This window comes from Anomaloglossus baeobatrachus, chromosome 12, assembly GCF_048569485.1.
Source record: "Anomaloglossus baeobatrachus isolate aAnoBae1 chromosome 12, aAnoBae1.hap1, whole genome shotgun sequence".
NCBI lineage: Eukaryota > Metazoa > Chordata > Amphibia > Anura > Aromobatidae > Anomaloglossus > Anomaloglossus baeobatrachus.
Genome location: NC_134364.1, coordinates 67,698,338 through 67,718,853, shown reverse-complemented (window position 1 = coordinate 67,718,853; position 20,516 = coordinate 67,698,338). Strand labels below are relative to the sequence as shown.

Below are 20,516 nucleotides of genomic sequence, written 5' to 3'. Positions count from 1 at the left end.
TCTCCTAGGAGACAACAGCATGTCGTCCACAAGGAGCAAAGCTGCTAAGGCACAGGGTTTTTTTGCGGCCTGTACCTCTTGTGGGGCTATGTTACCTGCGGGTTCCACCTACCCTCACTGTGAGCAATGCTCGACCCCTGTTTCGCTTGCTCAGCCGGAGCCTCGGACACTGGTGGGCCCCTCGGCTCATGTAGACCCCCCTGCTCCCCCTGACCAGGCTGCAGGGATAGAGTTCGCCTCTTTTGCTGAGAAACTCTGAGTCACTTTCTCAATCCATTGCACAGTCTATGAACAAATGGTCTTCTAAGCTGCTAGAGGCTTTGCAGTCCAGACCGGACCTTTCACAGGCCCCGGCCCCTGTTGGCTCGTCGCCTCCAGGCCCCTCTCGGTCCGCGCCACAGCGCGCTCATAGGTTGGCCCCTCGGTCTCAGGCGGAAGACTCCTGCCCGGACCGTAGTCCTAGACCGGCTAAACGGCCTCGCTGGGACTCTTCCCCAACTTCCTCTCGCTGCTCGGGATCCCAGCTTGTGGACTCTCTGGAGGACGAGGCGGACGTCGCAGCTCAGGGCTCTGACCCTGACGTCGCCCTTAACCTTGATACACCTGAGGGGGACGCCTTAGTAAATGATCTTATCTCGTCCATCAACCAGGTGTTAGATCTCTCTCCCCCGCCTCCTCCTGTAGAGGAGTCGGCGTCTCAGCAGGAGAAACACCAGTTTCGGTTCCCCAAACGTACACGCAATACGTTTTTTGATCACTCTAACTTCAGGGACGCTGTCCAGAAGCCCAGAGCGGTCCCGGACAAGCGCTTTACTAAGCGCCTCACTGACACGCGTTACCCCTTCCCATCTGAAGTCGTTAAGGGTTGGGCTCACTGTCCCAAGGTGGATCCTCCAGTCTCAAGATTGGCGGCTAGATCCGTGGTGTCGGTTGCAGATGGCTCATCGCTAAAAGATGCCACTTACAGACAGATTGAGCTCCTGGTGAAGTCCATCTATGAGGCCACGGGCTCGTCTTTTGCCCCGGCCTTTGCAGCCGTGTGGGCACTCCAAGCTATCTCGGCTTGTCTGACTGAGATTAATGCTGTCACACGTAATTCTGCTCCGCAAGTTGCGTCTTTGACCTCTCAGGCGTCAGCCTTTTCATCCTACGCCATGAACGCTGTCCTGGACTCTGCTAGCCGTACAGCTGTAGCATCCGCTAACTCTGTGGCAGTCCGCAGGGCCATGTGGCTGCGCGAATGGAAGGCAGATTCGGCTTCCAAGAAGTTCTTAACCGGTTTGCCGTTTTCTGGCGACCGTTTGTTTGGCGAACGATTGGATGAGATTATTAAGGAATCCAAAGGAAAGGATTCCTCCTTACCCCAGGCCAAACCTAAGAGACCTCAACAGAGAAAGGTTCAATCGAGATTTCGGTCCTTTCGTCCCTCCGCCAAGTCCCAATCCTCTTCGTCCAACAGGCCGGAGAAAGGCCAGAGGAACTCCTATGCGTGGCGATCCAAGTCTCGCCCACAAAAGGCCGCAGGAGGCACTGCCTCCAAGACGGCTTCCTCATGACTCTCGGCCTCCCCTGACCGCATCCTCGGTCGGTGGCAGGCTGTCTCGCTTTGGCGACGCCTGGTGGCCACATGTTCAAGACCGATGGGTGAGAGACATTCTGTCTCATGGTTACAGGATAGAGTTCAGCTCTCGTCCTGCGGCTCGCTTCTTCAGAACCTCTCCGCCCCCCGCTCAGGCCGACGCACTTTTTCAGGCAGTAGCCGCTCTAAAGAAGGAAGGAGTTGTGATCCCCGTTCCCCTTCAGGAACGTGGTCGCGGATTTTACTCCAACTTGTTCGTGGTGCCAAAAAAGGACGGGTCATTCCGTCCCGTTCTGGACCTCAAGCTACTCAACAGACATGTGAGAACCAGACGGTTCCGGATGGAATCTCTCCGCTCGGTCATCGCCTCAATGTCACAAGGAGACTTCCTAGCATCGATCGACATCAAGGATGCTTATCTCCATGTACCGATCGCACCCGAGCATCAACGTGTCCTGCGTTTCGCCATCGGGGAAGAACACCTCCAGTTCGTGGCATTGCCTTTCGGCTTGGCGACAGCACCACGGGTTTTCACCAAAGTCATGGCATCCGTTGTGGCGGTCCTGCATTCTCACGGCCACTCGGTGATTCCCTACTTGGACGATCTCCTAGTCAGGGCCCCGTCTCGGGTGGCGTGTCAACAAAGTCTATCTGTCGTTCTGGCGACTCTCCAGCGGTTCGGGTGGATCATCAACTTCCCGAAATCCAATTTGACACCGACCCAATCACTGACGTACCTTGGGATGGAGTTTCATACCCAGCAAGCGTTAGTCAAGCTTCCGAGCGACAAACAGCTTTCTCTGCAGGCAGGGGTGCAATCCCTTCTTCGGAGTCAGTCACACCCCTTAAGGCGCCTCATGAACTTCCTGGGGACGATGGTGGCAGCTATAGAGGCAGTCCCGTTCGCGCAATTCCATCTTCGGCCACTCCAATGGGACATTCTCCGCAAATGGGACAGGCGTTCGGCATCCTCGACAGGAACGTCTCTCTTTCCCTTGCAACCAAGACGTCACTTCAGTGGTGGCTCCTTCCCAGCTCTCTGTCGCAGGGAAAATCCTTCCTACCCCCAACCTGGGCTGTGGTCACCACGGACGCGAGCCTGTCAGGGTGGGGAGCGGTTTTTCTCCACCACAGGGCTCAGGGAACCTGGACTCCGATAGTCATCCCTTCAGATCAATATTCTGGAAATAAGGGCAGTGTATCTAGCCCTATTGGCCTTTCATCGGTGGCTGGAGGGCAGGCAGATCCGTATCCAGTCGGACAACGCCACTGCCGTCGCATACATCAACCACCAAGGCGGCACTCGCAGTCGTCAAGCCTTCCGGGAAGTCCGACGGATTCTGCAGTGGGTGGAAGCCACAGCTTCCACCATCTCCGCAGTTCACATCCCGGGCGTAGAAAACTGGGAAGCAGATTTTCTCAGTCGTCAGGGCATGGACGCGGGGGAATGGTCTCTGCACCCAGACGTGTTTCGAGAGATCTGTCGCCGCTGGGGAACGCCGGACGTCGATCTCATGGCGTCACGGCACAACAACAAGGCCCCGGCCTTCATGGCACGGTCTCAGGATCACAGAGCTCTGGCGGCGGACGCGTTAGTTCAGGATGGTCGCAGTTTCGACTGCCTTATGTGTTTCCTCCTCTGGCGATGCTGCCCAGAGTGTTACGCAAGATCAGGTCCGACTGCCGTCGCGCCATTCTCGTCGCTCCAGACTGGCCGAGGCGGTCGTGGTACCCGGATCTGTGGCATCTCACGGTGGGTCAACCGTGGGCGCCCAGACTTGCTGTCACAAGGCCCGTTTTTCCATCTGAATTCTGTGGCCCTCAACCTGACTGTGTGGCCATTGAGTCCTGGCTCCTAGCGTCTTCAGGGTTATCTCAGGATGTCATTGCCACCATGAGACAGGCCAGGAAGCCTACGTCCGCCAAGATCTATTATAGGTCTTGGCAAATCTTCCTATCCTGGTGCGCTAACAACGGTTTTACTCCATGGCCGTTTGCCTTACCCACTTTTCTTTCATTCCTTCAATCCGGAATGGACAAGGGTTTGTCACTTGGCTCTCTCAAGGGCCAAGTATCGGCGCTCTCCGTGTTTTTTCAAAAGCGCCTAGCCAGGCTTCCGCAGGTCCGCACGTTCCTGCAGGGAGTTTGCCACATAGTCCCACCTTACAAGCGTCCGCTGGAACCCTGGGATCTTAACAGGGTGCTAACGGCTCTTCAGAAACCACCTTTCGAGCCGCTGCGGGATGTCTCTCTATCACGTCTTTCGCAGAAGGTGGCCTTCCTAGTGGCAGTCACATCACTTCGGAGAGTGTCTGAGCTAGCAGCGCTGTCATGCAAAGCCCCCTTCCTGGTGTTTCACCAGGATAAGGTGGTTCTGCGTCCGGTCCCGGAATTTCTCCCTAAGGTGGTATCCCCTTTTCATCTCAATCAGGATATCTCCTTGCCTTCATTTTGCCCTAATCCAATTCACCAGTGTGAAAAGGATTTGCACTCTTTGGATCTTGTGAGAGCACTCCGGCTCTACGTGTCTCGCACGGCGCCCCTGCGTCGTTCAGATGCGCTCTTTGTCCTTGTCGCTGGCCAGCGTAAGGGCTCGCAGGCTTCCAAGTCAACCTTGGCTCAGTGGATCAAGGAACCGATTCTCGAAGCCTACCGTTCTTCTGGGCTTCCGCTTCCTTCAGGGCTGAAAGCCCATTCTACCAGAGCCGTGGGTGCGTCCTGGGCATTGCGGCACCGGGCTACGGCTCAGCAGGTGTTTCAGGCAGCTACGTGGTCTAGTCTGCACACTTTCACGAAACACTATCAAGTGCATACCTATGCTTCGGCAGACGCCAGTCTAGGTAGGCGAGTCCTTCAGGCGGCGGTTGCCCACCTGTAAGAGGGGGCCGTTTTTTTCGGCTCTTTTTTATTGAGGTATTCTTTTACCCACCCAGGGACTGCTCTTGGACGTCCCAATTGTCTGGGTCTCCCTATGGAGCGACAAAGAAGAAGGGAATTTTGTTTACTTACCGTAAATTCCTTTTCTTCTAGCTCCTATTGGGAGACCCAGCACCCGCCCCTGTTCCCTTCGGGCTGGTTGTTTTTTTGTGTACACATGTTGTTCATGTTGAATTGTTCTTTTGGTTCATGGTTTGTAGTTCTCCGAACATCCTTTGGATTGCATTTACCCTAGACCAATTTATAAGTTTTCTCCTTCCTGCTTTTGCACCAAAACTGAGGAGCCCGTGATCCACGGGAGGGTGTATAGGCAGAGGGGAGGGGTTACACTTTTAAAGTGTAATACTTTGTGTGGCCTCCGGAGGCAGAAGCTATACACCCTAATTGTCTGGGTCTCCCAATAGGAGCTAGAAGAAAAGGAATTTACGGTAAGTAAACAAAATTCCCTTCTTTTACAGCTGCGTGTGCAGGGAGCCATCGCTGGCAGCCTGCGGTAAGCTGGTAACCAGGGTAAATATCAGGTATCCAAGCAAAGCGCTTTGCTTAGTAACCCGATGTGTACCCTGGCTACGTGTGCAAAAATCCCCGGAAGCCACACATAAGCACTTCTGTGTGACTTCCGTCGGATGCCGCTGCAGTCTGTGTCCCGCCCCAGCCCTGCAGCTGCCCGCTCAGCAGTGTCCGCAGCTGCCCACACTGCAGTGTCAGCAGCCGCGGGGATGACCAGCGCTGCCGTCAGGAGGTTAGTAAAGTTCCTTACTTGCGGTGATGAAGTCCTGGCCTCCTGACGTCAGTGCTGTCACTGTCTTCCATGGCCGCGGCTTGTCACATCTCCTCTCACTGCCGAGCCGAGACTGTGACTAGCGGTGACGTCACAAGCCGCTCGCGATACTTGGTTTGTGAAGGCAGCGGGCATAGAAGTCAGTGACAGTGCTGCTGTCAGGAGTGCAGCGATCGCCGCAGGTCATGTACCTCGCTAACCTCCTGACAGCAGCGCTCGTCATGCCCTGCAGTCACCTGGGCTGACCTATTGATGTTAGCTCAGGTCACTGCACGGCTCTCCCAGCCAATATGGAACATTCTGTTTTTCATTGACTGGGGACATTGACTATGGTATAGATCGTCGTGGGACCCCATTGGATTACACCAGACCTGGATTATTTTTTATTTCTAATAAATTGGTGAAAGAGGGAATGTTTTAGGGAGTGTTTTTTCAAATAAAAATGTGTTTGTCGTCTTTTTTTTTTTTTTTATTACTGACGGGGTTGGTGATTTCGAGTATCTGATAGATGCCTGACATCACGAACCCCAGGGCTTGATGCCAGGTGACATTACACATCTGGTATTAACCCCATATATTACCCCGTTTGCCACCGCACCAGGGCAACGGGATGAGCTGGGGCGAAGCACCAGGATTGGCGCATCTAATGGATGCGCCACTTCTGGGGCGGCTGCGGCCTGCTATTTTTTAGGTTGGGGAGAGTCCAATAACCATGGACCTCCCTAGTCTGAGAATATCAGACCCCAGCTGTCCGCTTTACCTTGGCTGGTGATCCAATTTTGGGGGGACCCCCACGTGTTTTGTTTTTTATTTAATTATTTATTTAATTTAAAATAACAGCATGGGGTGCCCTCTGTTTTAGATTACCAGCCAAGGTGAAGCTGCCAGCTGTGGTCTGCTTTATCCTAGCTGGCTATCAAAAATAGGGGGAATCCCACGTCATTTTTTTTTTTTTTTTTAATTTATTTATTTGGCTAAATACAAGGCTACGCACCCCTTAGTGCCACATGAAATGATAAATCTCCTCCCCGATCCCCTCTGGTCCCCCGGTGTCGCCAAAGTGCCCCCCCTCGACCGATGGAAATTAATCAGGGCCATCACTTTTTGTTCAGTGGTTTCAATTCTGGGCTTCCCATTGATCCAGAAGTGAAGAGACCACAGTGCTGATCTTGTGCTGCGTACTCCTCTAAGTATTTTTTTCTTCAGCGCCTCTCTTGGCCTCCCAGTGGTGCAGGGAATTGCATGCTGGGCGCCACTGTGCATGGAAAAACTGTGCAAGTATTGCAGCACTAAATTAGCGCTGTGTCCCTTCATTTGCAGGATCATGTGGGGCCCAGAAGTCAGACCCCAACAATCATAAAACGATTGAGTATCCTAGCAATATGCCATCATTTATAATCTAGTAACCCCTCTATAGTATATCGGATCAGCACTAAATATGACGCCACAACCTGTATTATTTACATATGATTTGTGTATGCAAATTTACAATATATAGTTCCTTTTTTTTGTAATCACTTTGTATATATTTTTTTCTTATTTTACTCTTGTAAGTCCCTTTTATCTGGCTGGTGTCAGTCCTGGAATGTATGTTGGGCACTAGTTGAATACTATATAAATACCAGAATATACACGGCTGCATTTGTCGTTATAGAGATCGATGAAGAGTTCATAAGACATCTGAAAGTTTTTATACCATGGCTCCTGAGTCCAGAAAACCTGGATGTTAAAGAAATCAATGGCAATAAAATAACCTGCCGCGGTCTAGTGGAATATTTCAAGGTATTTATTATTTTTCTGTATGGATGAGTAACATGTGGCCGGCACCGTATAGACCTTCAGTGTGAAATCACTATAACTTTTAAACACTTACATTTCTGGAACAAATGAATGTTTTAGTGTAGTTGACATCTTATGCACAAAGCGGAGCTATGTGCACCAAGTACTCCGAACGCCGCCATATTTATTTCACCGTATTAGAGGAGTGTTCGTCTAGAAGCATTGCAGAATACATCTGTAATACTGCTGCCTCCGCTGATACATGGCACCGACATATGGAGTCACCACCACATATATTGCCAATCCATGTCCTTACCCTGTTCATCATGTGGTCCTTGATTATAGCCAGATATCCACTGACAAGAGTCTGGCTTCTTTCCCTTGACCATATGGTTGCCATTCACTTCTGCAGTTTTATAATGTGTTTATTGATGTTGATTTCCACCATTTACAGCGAGGTGCCAAACAAAAAGAATAATGAGCGATCATTGTCGCTGCACACAGCCTGCATTGTAATAAATAATATATGTTTGCTCAGATTTCTTGGGAAATGTGTGCTTTTTGCAGACGCTGCCTGCAATGAATTCTCTGATCTTTCTTTACCATCACATACGGGAGCAGATGCGGAGCTCTGTTAGGTTTCCTTCCTTCAAAGGATTTGCCTGCACATAATAAATATATACGGCTTTGTGCGTTTGTTCCAGGGGTCCCAAGGGGAATAAGACGTATAAATACATAGCTGCCGATGGAAACATTGTGAAATGCAGGATATTATGTAGCACACGTTCCATATTTAATCCTATACTTAGCATTTGCAAAATGGCACTGTTACATTTACAGTAAAGGCCCAGTCACACACAACGACTTACCAGCGATCCCGAAAACGATGCGACCTGATAGGGATCGCAGGTAAGTCGCTGGGAGGTCGCAGGTGAGATGTCACACAGTCAGATCTTACCAGTGATGCAGGAACAATACAGGTCACAGTAGCGACCTGTATAACGATCTCAGCAGTCACTGTGACCCTGTCACACAGTGTCAAACACAGCGATGTGTCCTGCCCAGCAGGACATCGCCTTTGAAGAAAATGACCTGGACCATTCAGCAACGACTAGCGATCTCACAGCAGGGGCCTGATCGCTGGTAAGTGTCACACATAACGAGATCGCTAACGGGATCGCTACTGCGTCACCAAAACGGTGACTCAGCTGCGATCTCGCTAGCGATCTCGTTATGTGTGACAGTACCTTTAACCCCTTAACGACCGCGGGCCGTAAAATTACGTCCTAAAGGACATAATCTTACTGCCCGCGGTCCTCCGGCGGCAGCATGCCGCGATCGGCACACATCTCAGCTGATTTTCACAGCTGAGATGTGTGCCTGCTAGGCACGAGCAGAATCGTTATCTGCTCGTGCCGATTAACCCCTTATAATGGCGCTGTCAATACATGACAGCGCCATTATAAGCGCAATCGCGGTAAAGTTTTACTTACCGCCGAAACCGGAAGTCACGTGACGCGATCACGTGACTCCCGATAGTTGTCATGGTAGTACAGGGTCATGTGATGACTCCTGTACTACACATGAATTGGTTTCACTTTCGCTGTGCCCGGGGCACAGCAAAAGAGAAAGACAGCGTATCTGCTGTTTACAGCCTTCCAGCTGTGATCAGCAGATACTGCAGAGCGATCGGAATGCTGATCGCAATAGCCCCCTAGGGGGACTAGTAAAATAAAAAAAAAAAGTAAAAAAATAAGTTTTAAAAAATTAAAAAAAAACAAAAAAACCTAAAAGTTCAAATCACCCCCCATTCGCCCCATTGAAAATTAAAGGGTTAAAAAAATAAAAAATATACACACATTTGGTATCGCCGCGTTCAGAAACGCCCGATCTATCAAAATATAAAATCAATTAATCTGATCAGTAAACGGCGTAGCGGCAAAAAAATTCCAAACGCCAAAACGACGTTTTTTTGTCGCCACAACTTTTGCGCAAAATGCAATAAGAGGCGATCAAAACGTAGCATCTGCGCAAAAATGGTACCGTTAAAAACGTCAGCTCGAGACGCAAAAAATAAGCCGTCATTGAGCCTAAGATCCCGAAAAATGAGAACGCTACGGGTCACGGAATATGGCGTAAAACGTGCGCCACTTTTTTCGGACAAACTTCCGATTTTTTTTTAACCCCTTATATAAAAGTAAACCTATACATGTTTGGTGTCTACGAACTCGCACTGACCTGAGGCATCACACCCACACATCAGTTTTACCATATAGTGAACACAGTGAATAAAATATCTCAAAAACCATAGTGCTATCGCACTTTTTTTGCAATTTTTCAGCATTTGGAATTTTTTTGCCATTTTCTAGTACACAATATGGTAAAACTGATGGTTTCATTTAAAAGTACAGCTCGTTCCGCAAAAAATGAGCCCTCACATGACCATATTGACTGAAAAATAAAAAAGTTACGTCTCTCAGAAAAAGAATGGCGAAAAAAAAAAACGGAAAGCGAAAAATCGGCCGGTCGTGAAAGGGTTAAACGCATATGTTAAAGGAAATGTGTCAGGTGATTTTGTAGTACAATACTAATGTTCTCTTTAAATAGGGCTTAAGGAGAGTTTTCAGGATCAGTAGGTTTTACTGCTCTACCTTATCCTGTTATCTTGCTGCAAGGTCCATAGACTCCAGTGTCTCCTGCAGGATAGTCAAATGTATGTAAATACAATTTGCATATTAACTGCTCCCCCCAGCCACCTTCCACTGCTGAGATGTTGGAGGGAGTATGGGTGGGGGCAGCAGTGCAAATTCAGTTCAGATTTACTTTCACTGATGCCAGTACTGAGAGATGGGAGGAGGGAGCAGGGCATATGCAGTTTGTATTTATAAATGCTTGACTAGCTACTATGTCACCCTGAATTCTACAGAGCTTACAACAAGATAACAGGATAATGTAGAGCAATAAAACTTAGCGATCCTGAAAGGTCTCCTTAAGCCCTAATTAAAGATAATATTAGTATTGTACTACAAAATCACATGACAGGATTCCCTGTAAGTAACTTTTTTATTTTACTTACTATATTCAATATTTTTAAAGCTGCATTCATACTTACGAACTGTTAGAGGCTTGTCCTAATATATTTTAATCTGGAGAACACCAATCCTCTGCCTCCTGGCATCCTGTTTGCCGATTGAAGAACAGGGCATAAGCAGTTTGTATTTACACAGACTTGACTAGTTACTATGTCACCCTGAATTTTACAGCGCTCACAACAAGATAATAAGATAATGTGGAGCAATGAAACTTATCCTTATCTTGATCCTGAAAGGTCTTCTTAAGCCCTATTTAAACATAACCTTAGTATTTTACTAGAAAATCACCTGACAGTTTCCCTTTAAGTAACTTTTGTTTTACTTACTATATTCTATTTTTATAAGCTGCATTAATACTTGCAACCTATTAGAGGCTTGCTCTAATCTTTTATTCCTGAGCACACTGATCCTTTGCCTCCTGGCAATCTGTTTCCTGGTGTATGGGTAAATAGAGTGAGATATCTGGGGGCCAGGGTATATTTCACCTTTTGACTCCCTTTGTCAGGGTCAGTACAATAAAGGTTCTCAATGTTACCTGTAGGTTAAATCTTGAGATTAGTGAATTTTTACCTTGTCATCTAACAAGCGAGTAACAGAAAATTACTTTATTCCATAACAGGCCTATATCAAGATATATCAAGGCGAGGAGCTGCCACATCCAAAGTCCATGTTACAGGTAAGTTTATCTTACACCTAACTTATAGATAATGTAGAGTTATTTGGCGAGACAGACTCCATATAAGAAAAGTCTTGATTACAATCTGCCATTTTTATATATGGTAGAATTAATTATCATATAAAAAGGACATGTTCAGCTGAAATTGTACGCACCATAGAGACTTTATTTTTCTTTTCTAAATAAAGCCCCCAAGGCAATTGGCAACATGCAGCGAAAGCTCCACCAAACCCTCTCTCCGAGCATTCAGATTTAGAGTGGAAAATTTAGACTGTTAAGCGTTTGATGCATCAATATAACATTTATCTATCACTCTTTATAGAAATGGTATCCTATATGTGGGAGCTGATTAACTCGAATAACTCATCTTGTTTTGTTTTGTTTTTTTATTAGGCCACAGCAGAAGCAAATAATCTTGCAGCCGTGGCCACAGCAAAAGACTTGTACAACAAGAAAATGGAAGAGGTAAGAAAAGAGACATGGCAAAGGGGAAATCCATTTTGGCAAGGGAAAATTCGGACGTCTGTATTTCACAGTCCGCGTACGTACCGCAATGCATGGACTGGCTGCGGGTCTCCAAAGCCAAACTCGACAGCCATATATTCTGTGAGCGAAATCCACTCCTTCTATGCCTTTTGAACTCGAAATTAATAAAATTTGTTTTACGAGCGCTTGGGAAATCAATACAGCACACACTGCTTAGTATGGTGTACTCAAAGAATTCTCCTTTATTAGTACATGTGACAATTTTATATAGGATCACAGGCAATGGATAAGTTCCCTCTGAACTATGCACCTCCTTCCTTCCACATTGCCGGTGGGAGCCACAGGACGCAGGTAAGATCTGTTCATCGTTCCCGGGGTGTCACACACTACGATGTGTGGTACCTCGGGAACATTGAACAACCCGATGTGCAATTTTAAGGAAATGAACGACGTATATGCAATGAACGGTTTTACGTTCAATCGCACGTAGCTGTCACATGCTACAACAACACTAACGATGCCGGATGTGTGTCACTTACGACGTGACCCCGCCGACACATCGTTAGATTTGTTGTAGCGTGTAAAGCCCGCTTGAGTTGAGCCCTATGACATCATTAGCTATAAGACAAGATGGACACTATAAGAACACAATGGATTCTGTTCTCCCACATTATCTTTTAGGCTGAGTAGTTCAGATCTGGAGACCCGGTGCCAGCCTGTGCATCGTGGCCTGACCTCAAATCCTAATATACAGACGTCTGAATTCAGCCTCACCCTACCTAGGAGGCAAATTTACTGGACAGGGTTTCAGTCTCTAGAACTGTCCAGGCATCAATCATCATCAGTGATTTCCAGATTTAATAACAGTGCCCCAAAAATTAGGTCAAAGCCGGACCAGCCTGGCACAAGCTGTGCCTCTTATAGTAAAAGAGAACTGTCTCCTCTCCAGATTTTACAATCCAAATCGTGTAGATTATTATGTAGCTCTCTTAGATCTGATGAGGCTGATGTGCTTATTTTGCAAATATGTTAAAATGGCGGTGTAATCCATATTGGAAATATTTGATGTGATAATTAGCATCAGTTCTAAATTGCTCATCTTAATATTACCATAATACAGCTATTTTGATGTATTTTTTTTTTAAATATGTACATCAGCTTCATCAGGTCTAAGGTATATTTATTAATTTATGCAGCCACCAATTTTGTATTTCACGGTAAAGAAAAAAATGCAAAATTCAATATCCCCCAATATTATCTCAATAATGCCATTTATTTACTCTACACAGGTCTGTGGAGGGGACAGACCCTTTTTGGCCCCCACTGACCTGCAGCATAAGCACCAAGAGCTGAAGGAAGATGCTGTGAAGCTTTTCCGGGGCGTGAAGAAAATGGGCGGTGAAGAGTTCAGCCGGCGATACCTCCAGCAATTAGAGAATGAAATCGATGAGCTTTACGTCCAGTACATCAAGCACAATGACAGCAAGAATATCTTCCACGCCGCCCGCACCCCGGCCACGCTGTTCGTGGTCATATTCATCACATACGTGTTGGCCGCAGTCACCGGCTTCATAGGCCTGGACATTATCGCCAGTCTATGTAACATGATTATGGGACTCACGCTCATCACCCTGTGCACATGGGCCTATATCAGATACTCCGGAGAGTACCGAGAGCTGGGAGCAGTAATAGACCAAGTAGCGGCAGCACTATGGGATCAGGTACACGTAATCAATGATGTTTTGTACTTTTATATTATTGAGTGGGTTTTATCATTCTTTTTCTTCAGGAGCACACCGCTTCCTAGCCGACTTTGCATGTGGCCAGTGCACTCCTGAAGATTGCCACCTTGGTCCATCCGCTGATCTGAACTGGGGGCTTTCCCAGGCTGCATCTGCAGAATCCGAGGACCGTAGTGTCAGTAAGGCTTGAGAGCAGCTCTTACAAGCTCCAAAGCAAAAGAAAGCTTGTAAAATGCATCCCTTGCCTAGAAACCTTTCACTCATTGATAAACCAAACAAGAATGGTGAGGATTTCTAATGAGAGGTTAAATTGGAAAGTTGTTTGTTTGTATTTTTCAAGCACTTTGCAATTTTTACCCTTCCCTTTAAATGTTACGGCACTGTAATATAAGGTAAGATATGACACAAAATAATGCGTACATATTCGTAGCAGACACCAAATCTGCCAATGTGTGCAGCAATGCAGCCCCTGCTCATAACTAGAGCAATTTGCCACTTAGGGGTTTTGGAAAGCCGGGTGACTTAGATATATCATCTTCTGAAGCAGATTAAGAGAGAAGCTGCTGCTTTGAAGGTAAATTAGTGCCACAGGCCAATATTTCTTTATGTTACAGATTATATTGGATTCCGAGGTGCAAAAGGAGCATCTGAACCCCGGTATCATAGGGAATCACAGGCCTCTCTGGGGGTCTGTTACATGTTTTGCATTGGTCCCCTGAAACATGAGGTTAAAATTACTGTACCAAAGCTATTAATGGGGGCTTCTGTAGTCATTAAAGGGATCTATGCTGCCCAAACCATAGACAGGATGAACTAGACATCGGCTGGGTTGTTCAGCCATCTTTATTTTACTCTGCAATTTAGATGACTAGACCAAGGGGCAGGTGCCCCAGACTCACAGGTCTTCTCCCTATGTGGGTATACCGGGAAACCTGTCCTTCTACACAGGGGAGGGAGAAGCCGCAGGGAACTGGACCATAGTAAAGCATACATGGCTGCAACAGTGCTGCCTGTGACTCGGGCAGCATGAATCTCCTGTCAGGTTCCTGAAGAGACCCTTCATGTCCGTAGATTGGAGTCCTGCACTTTTATACATGATTTATACTCTTCTGATTGACTCCTCTCTACTGCATAGACTCACTGTCACCAAGACTATGGGATACTGGGGAACTGGGGCTCGTAAGCTGTCCCTCAAGCTGGGGGTCCATATGCTATCCCTAATCTCAGGGATACTCTTGATGGTGGAGATGCTTGAGTCTCTTTCCTGGAACCTGCTCCTGACCAGTCCTGATCTGATTCCTACTCCCCTCCCCCAGGGAGATGAACTCTTGCTAGCCTGCCTATGATTTAGCACACAGCAGGTCGCCGCCCAAGTCTACCTGTGTTGTTTCCAGACACCAGCGAAACCATCGGCCGGAGTGTCAGACTCTGCAATCTGAACAGCACCCAACGCCGCCATGACAGTCGGCAAAGTTTGTGCAAATTGACACTCCAATATTAGCATGCACATGAACAGGCAAATGTCTCATGGTAAATTACAGATAATGACGAATCCCTACGGAAAACAGTTTACCAACCTAACATGACGTTTTCTTCTTTTCAATTGCTGCTGGAAAAGGGAAGCACCAATGAGGTAGGATTTCTCCTAGTGATGCGGATGAATTGTGCGACTGGTGACACTCCACGTAATACATTATTTGGAATGTCCTAAATATGCCGAAATCTGCACCACACTGAATCAATTCACAGGTTTGATTAAGGCAGTATGGTGGAGATTTCTATATTTCAGGCTCCAGGGTATTTTTGGCACACATGGATAAGTCACTGTCCAGCCACCACCATGCAGGTAAAGGGAACTTATTGTCTAGTGTACAGAAAAGATGGTGGCGTGCCGGGCCTACTAATCAGAAAAGGTGCTGGGGGTGCCAGCAGATTGGAGGTTTGCAGGCCTCTGATCCATCAGCCATGGACTCCCATCAGGGTCCTGCACGCCACGAGAAGCACGAAACACTCCAACTCATGAACACTGCAGCATTTTAGAAGAAAAAGAGCAATATCCCCTGGGCATCTCTTTGCCCGGCTAGAATGCGATTTATTCATGCCCTGGATGTTATACCCCCTGTAACGCTTTGCAACTCTTTCTCTTTGGCAGGCCCTCTATAAGCTTTACAGCGCCGCCGCTACCCACAGACACTTATATCACCACGCCTTTCCTGCCCAGCACCCCGAGGCTGCAGAGGACCACGAGAGGAACATGTAACGAGTCAATCACCGGCCCGCAATAAAAGCTGCATGAACTTAAATGTCCACCAACTGGTAATTATTAATGACAACACTGCACCTTTTAAAGAGGGGGCGTTCTACCATCACTGTTGTCAGAAGAGGTTCAACGCTGCCTGACAACGTTTACTTGCAGGTGACTTGGCCTGGGGTGTCGTGAAGGTGACCACCAGGCCTCTATGGAAATGTTGGGGGCATATGGCCGAAGCTACAATGGCAATCGCTACTTTACTTTGAAACAAGTGCGTGATTCTCTCATTTATCCTCCAATATGTCGCTTATACAGCCACTCACCTTCATTATTTTACACGCACACTTTGTTTCTATTAGAGTTAATCGCTGTCCTGTTGCAGCTTATGTTACCTTACAGGAGTACAAAACTGATCCTCGCCGGGTATTCATCAATCGCACCGGCACGTGCTCCGTACGCTGCATTCACGCTGCCTGTACACTTGTATTTATTACTATATTGTATATTTTGTTGTTATGGTACACACCGGTTATGGAGATGTTTCACAGGTTTTATAAACGTACATTAAAGACGATTCTGAGACGTTTGTTGTGCCGTAAGACCCCTTGTGGGACCCTGCGTTAATGCGACAGACTACTATCCCCATGCTGCTTGTAGGTCTGCACTACTTATGTAAGGGCTTATATTTGCGAGACACCAATTTAATGATACCATTTTGGGTTAGATATGTTTTTATCGCTTCTCATTGCATTTTTGGTGGCATTGAGTCAAATGAAAAACCTCAATTCTGGCGTTTCTATTATTTCTGATAACATGATTGTGTAGCTTGCTGCTGTATAAGGCTATGTGCGCACGTTGCGTAAAAACATGCAGTTACGCTGCGCTTTGTAGCGCAGCGTAACTGCATGCGTCCTGCGGCCCCTGCACAGTCTATGGAGATTGTGCAGGGGCCGTGCGCACGTGGCGTCTAAGAGCGCAGCGCTTCGGCTACTGCCGAAGCGCTGCGCAAAAAGAAGTGACATGTCACTTCTTTCCTGCGCTTTGCCGGCAGCTCCTGCTCTGTCTATGGCAGGAGCTGCAGGCAGGGCGCATGGAATCGGCGCTCACTACGGACATTTCTGCAGCGATCTAAAGCGCACATGTGCTCTTCAGATCACTGCAGAAATTTCTGCAGGGCTTGTACGCAACGTGCGCACATAGCCTAAGAGATACTATAGAAGGCAAACGGTGCAACATTTTTAGGATATGTGCGCATGTTGCGTTCTGCCGTGACACATTCTGCAGCATTTTGTCACTGCATGTGCGTTTCAAAACGCTGCGTTTTGGCTGTATTTTGATATGGATGCAGAATTCATGTGTTCTGGATGCTTGCTCTACCATAGACAGAGTGGGAAAAGCATCCAAAACGCACAAAAGAAGTGACCTGTGGCTTTTTAGAACGCAGCGATTTTGTAAAAAATTTGGCATTCAAAACGCAACGTGCGCATGGAATTTACTGACTTCTCATAATCTTTGCTGGGGAAGCAGAACGCATGTGTTTATGCTGCAGTTTAAAACAAAGCAAGGTGCACACACAGCCTTACAATCATCTTCTGAGTATGGTGCAGACTCAGTTCCTGACCGTGCATTTGAAATGGGGACCTAATATTTGACCTACCACTTTTCCAAAAATTGGGCTTCAGCCGCCATATACTGAGAACTATAACTATTTTTGTTTATTTTCGGGCTCTAGTTTTTTTTTGGGTTTTTTTGCCATTTTGGTGTTCATATGGCTTTTTAATCTCTCTTTATGCCATTTTTGGGAGGACATGCATTGTAAAACAGAAATTTTTCTATTTAAAATTTTTTACAAATGGCCCAAATGTATCAAATCTTTAGCAGAATCATCTCATTTATCAAATATTGTACCATCATGGAAGTCTGTAAACTCTTCAGATGAAGACCTTATAGAAATGCCTTAGTTAGGGGTTCTTCTCACATAGCGAGATCGCTAGCGAGCTCGCTGCTGAGTCACAGGTTTTGTGACGTACCAGTGACCTCATCAGCGATCTCATCGCTGGTATCCAGGGTAAATATCAGGTAACCAAGCAAAGCGCTTTGCTTAGTTACCCGATGTGTACCCTGGCTACGTGTGCAGGGAGCCAGCGCTAAGCGGTAGTCGCTGGTAACCAGGGTAAATATCGGGTAACCAAGCAAAGCGCTTTTACTTAGTTACCCATTATTTACCTTGGTTATCAAGCACAGAGTCGCTGGTGAGATCTGCCTGATTGACAGCTCACCAGCGACCATGTAGCGACGCACCATCGAGCGTGACCAGGTCATATCGTGGTCGAAATCACTGATACGTCATTTAGTGAGACAGTACCCTTTGTGTTCTAATCACTGCCCCTATCTATAGACATTGACATTTAATCTCATATGCTAATTAGGGTGCTCCATGCACAAGGCACCGATCCGCCTACTGGTTTTGCACATCCTGCCTCCTCTACTGGTGATTGACAGCTCTGGCTCGCCCCAGTTTTCTCTGCTGCCTGTGTTTGCTCCCGTCAAACTAATAATATCAATCATCAGTGAGGGAGGAGGGAAACTGCAAAACCAATGGGCAGGACCATAATGGGAACCTGATTATGGTCAAAATTCTAGCTCAAAAATGTTGCAAAATGTATCCAAATGCTGTGCCAAAATGTTCCACTTTTTCAATTTTTATGTCAGTTTTTGCCAGCGTCCCCAACTTTTTAAAAAGGAAGCAAAGCTCATGCAGAACACAGCGAGGCCATGCACGCAGGACAATGTCCTCATCATTTACGAGAAGTGGTGTAGATTAGGACTTAAATACTCCAACTGTTTAGGTACCGTCACACTAAGCGACGCTCCAGCGATCCCACCAGCAACCTGACCTGGCCGGGATCGCTGGAGCGTCGCTACACGGGTTGCTGGTGAGCTGTCATACAGGCAGATCTCACCAGCAACCAGTGACCAGCCCCCAGCCAGCAGCGACACGTGGAAGAGATGCTGCGCTTGGTAACTAAGGTAAATATCGGGTAACCAACCTGATATTTACCTTGGTTACCAGCGCACACCGCTTAGCGCTGGCTCCCTGCTCTCCTAGCCAGAGTACACATCGGGTTAATTAGTCTGGCTATGTGTGCAGGGAGCCGGCACTGACAGCGTGAGAGCGGCAGACGCTGGTAACGAAGGTAAATATCGGGTAACCAAGGAAAGGGCTTCTTGGTTACCCGATATTTACATTGGTTACCAGCGTCCTCAGAAGCCGGCTCCCTGCTCACTGCACATTCAGTTGTTGCTCTGTCGCTGTCACACACAGCGATCTGTGCTTCACAGTGGGAGAGCAACAACTAAAAAATAGTCCAGGACATTCAGCAACAACCAGCGACCTCACAGCAGGGGCCAGGTTGTTGCTGGATGTCACACACAGCAACATCGCTAGCAAGTTGTGCCTCAGCAGCGATGTTGCTAGCGATGTTGCTTAGTGTGACGGTACCTTTACTGTAAGTTTGTATAAAGGAAGATGTCGTATTGTGCACTTATGTGTGTGGTTACAGATGGTATAAGACTGATATATCCTGTAAGGCTTAGGAATTCACAAAGATGAAGTGTCGCAATCTGCACAAAAATTTGGGTGCAAGTGCAATGCTAAATGTGCAGTGCTTGCCTCTGGTAATGATCAGCTTTACACAGGTCGGCCTCCTCTGTGTGTGCCCACGTCACTAAGGAACACAGAAGTTACAGCGACACACGCCTATGTTTGAGTTACAAGACAAATACGTTCTACATCCGTGAAAGAAGTCTAGAAACCGCATGGACGTTGCTAGAACCCCATGTAGACTTATACAGCTCATCCTTATATAGCATTGTCTTCTCAAAGGCATATCAAATCCAAAATGTGACTAAAGGGTGCTTTACACACTGCGACATCGCTAACAATATATCGTCGAGGTCACGTCGTTAGTGACGCACATCCGGCGCAGTTAGCGACATCGCAGCGTGTGACACCAATGAGCGACGATGAACGAGCGCAAAAACGTGAAAAATCGTTGGTCGTTGACACGTCGTTCATTTCCTTAATATCATTGCTGCTGCAGGTACGATGTTGTTCGTCGTTCCTGCGCCAGCACACATCGCTATGTGTGACACCGCAGGAACGACGAACATCTCCTTACCTGCGTCCACCGGCAATGAGTAAGGAAGGAGGTGGGCGGCATGTTCCAGCCGCTCATCTCCGCCCCTCCTCTGCTATTGGACGGCTGTCGTGTGACGTCACTGTGACGCCGCACGAACTGCCCCCTTAGAAAGGAGGCGGATTACCGGCCAGAGCGACGTCGCAGGGAAGGTAAGTCCTAGTGATGGGCAGTCCGGCTCTTTTTGGTGATCCGGTTCTCATGGCTCCGCTCACCAAAAAGAGCCGGATCTTTCAGATCGTTCTCTGCTCCTTATTAAATATGTGTTCACCCCAGGTGAACATATATTTAAGATTATAGTAACGCTGCCAAAACCCCGCCCACCTGCGGCTAAACACCGCCCACTTAAAAATGACCAATTAGATTGTAGAGTAGGTGGAGTTTATTCGTGGGTGGGCGGAGTTTCAGCAGCAAAAAGAGCAGTTTACAGATTTTAGTGGCTTTCATTGGTGATCCGGCTCCTGCCGGTCACAGCAGGGAGCCGGATCTTTGTGTCGGATTGTTCACGACCGACGCATCACTATTAAGTCCGTGTGACGGGTGTTAGCGATGTTGTGCTCCTCGACGGTGGCGGGTACGCTTGCTAGCGATAACGGTACCGATATCGCAGTGTGTAAAGTACCCTTAAAGCCGGAGTCACACTTGTGAGTGTCTCACATCGGTATCACCCGACACATCCACAGACTCTGCTGACAGGAGCGGGTCGGCTGCATGTATTTCTATGAAGCGGAGACATTCGTGTCTAGAGCGTGTGCGGCCGTGTCGGGTGTTGCGATGTGCGACTCGCGCAAGTGTGACTGGCCTTATCCAGATTTACAATGGAACATATTGTTCCTGGTTATCAACCATTCCAGGCTTGGGATCGATTGACAGCAGCGTTAGTTTTTAATGGGATAACAAAAAATTCTGCCTCTACAGTTGTTATGGTCTCTCCAGAAGAATATCAGCTTAATATAATGGTGTATGGGGGACAATTGAAAAAATAATGTTGGGG

At 47.5% G+C, this 20,516-nt stretch overlaps 1 protein-coding gene across 1 annotated transcript in view; it reads left to right on the top strand.

The window, feature by feature from the left end:
- Positions 1-15,897, top strand: part of ATL1 (atlastin GTPase 1) — a 49,938-nt gene extending 34,041 nt beyond the window's left edge. Inside the window, exons 10-15 of the mRNA XM_075330795.1 lie at positions 6,952-7,079; positions 10,788-10,844; positions 11,238-11,309; positions 12,620-13,051; positions 14,691-14,705; positions 15,225-15,897. Coding sequence (XP_075186910.1) covers positions 6,952-7,079; positions 10,788-10,844; positions 11,238-11,309; positions 12,620-13,051; positions 14,691-14,705; positions 15,225-15,332 — 812 coding nt within the window. The 3' untranslated portion in view covers positions 15,333-15,897. The remainder of the gene's footprint in view (positions 1-6,951; positions 7,080-10,787; positions 10,845-11,237; positions 11,310-12,619; positions 13,052-14,690; positions 14,706-15,224) is intronic.
- The last annotated feature ends 4,619 nt before the right edge of the window (positions 15,898-20,516 follow it).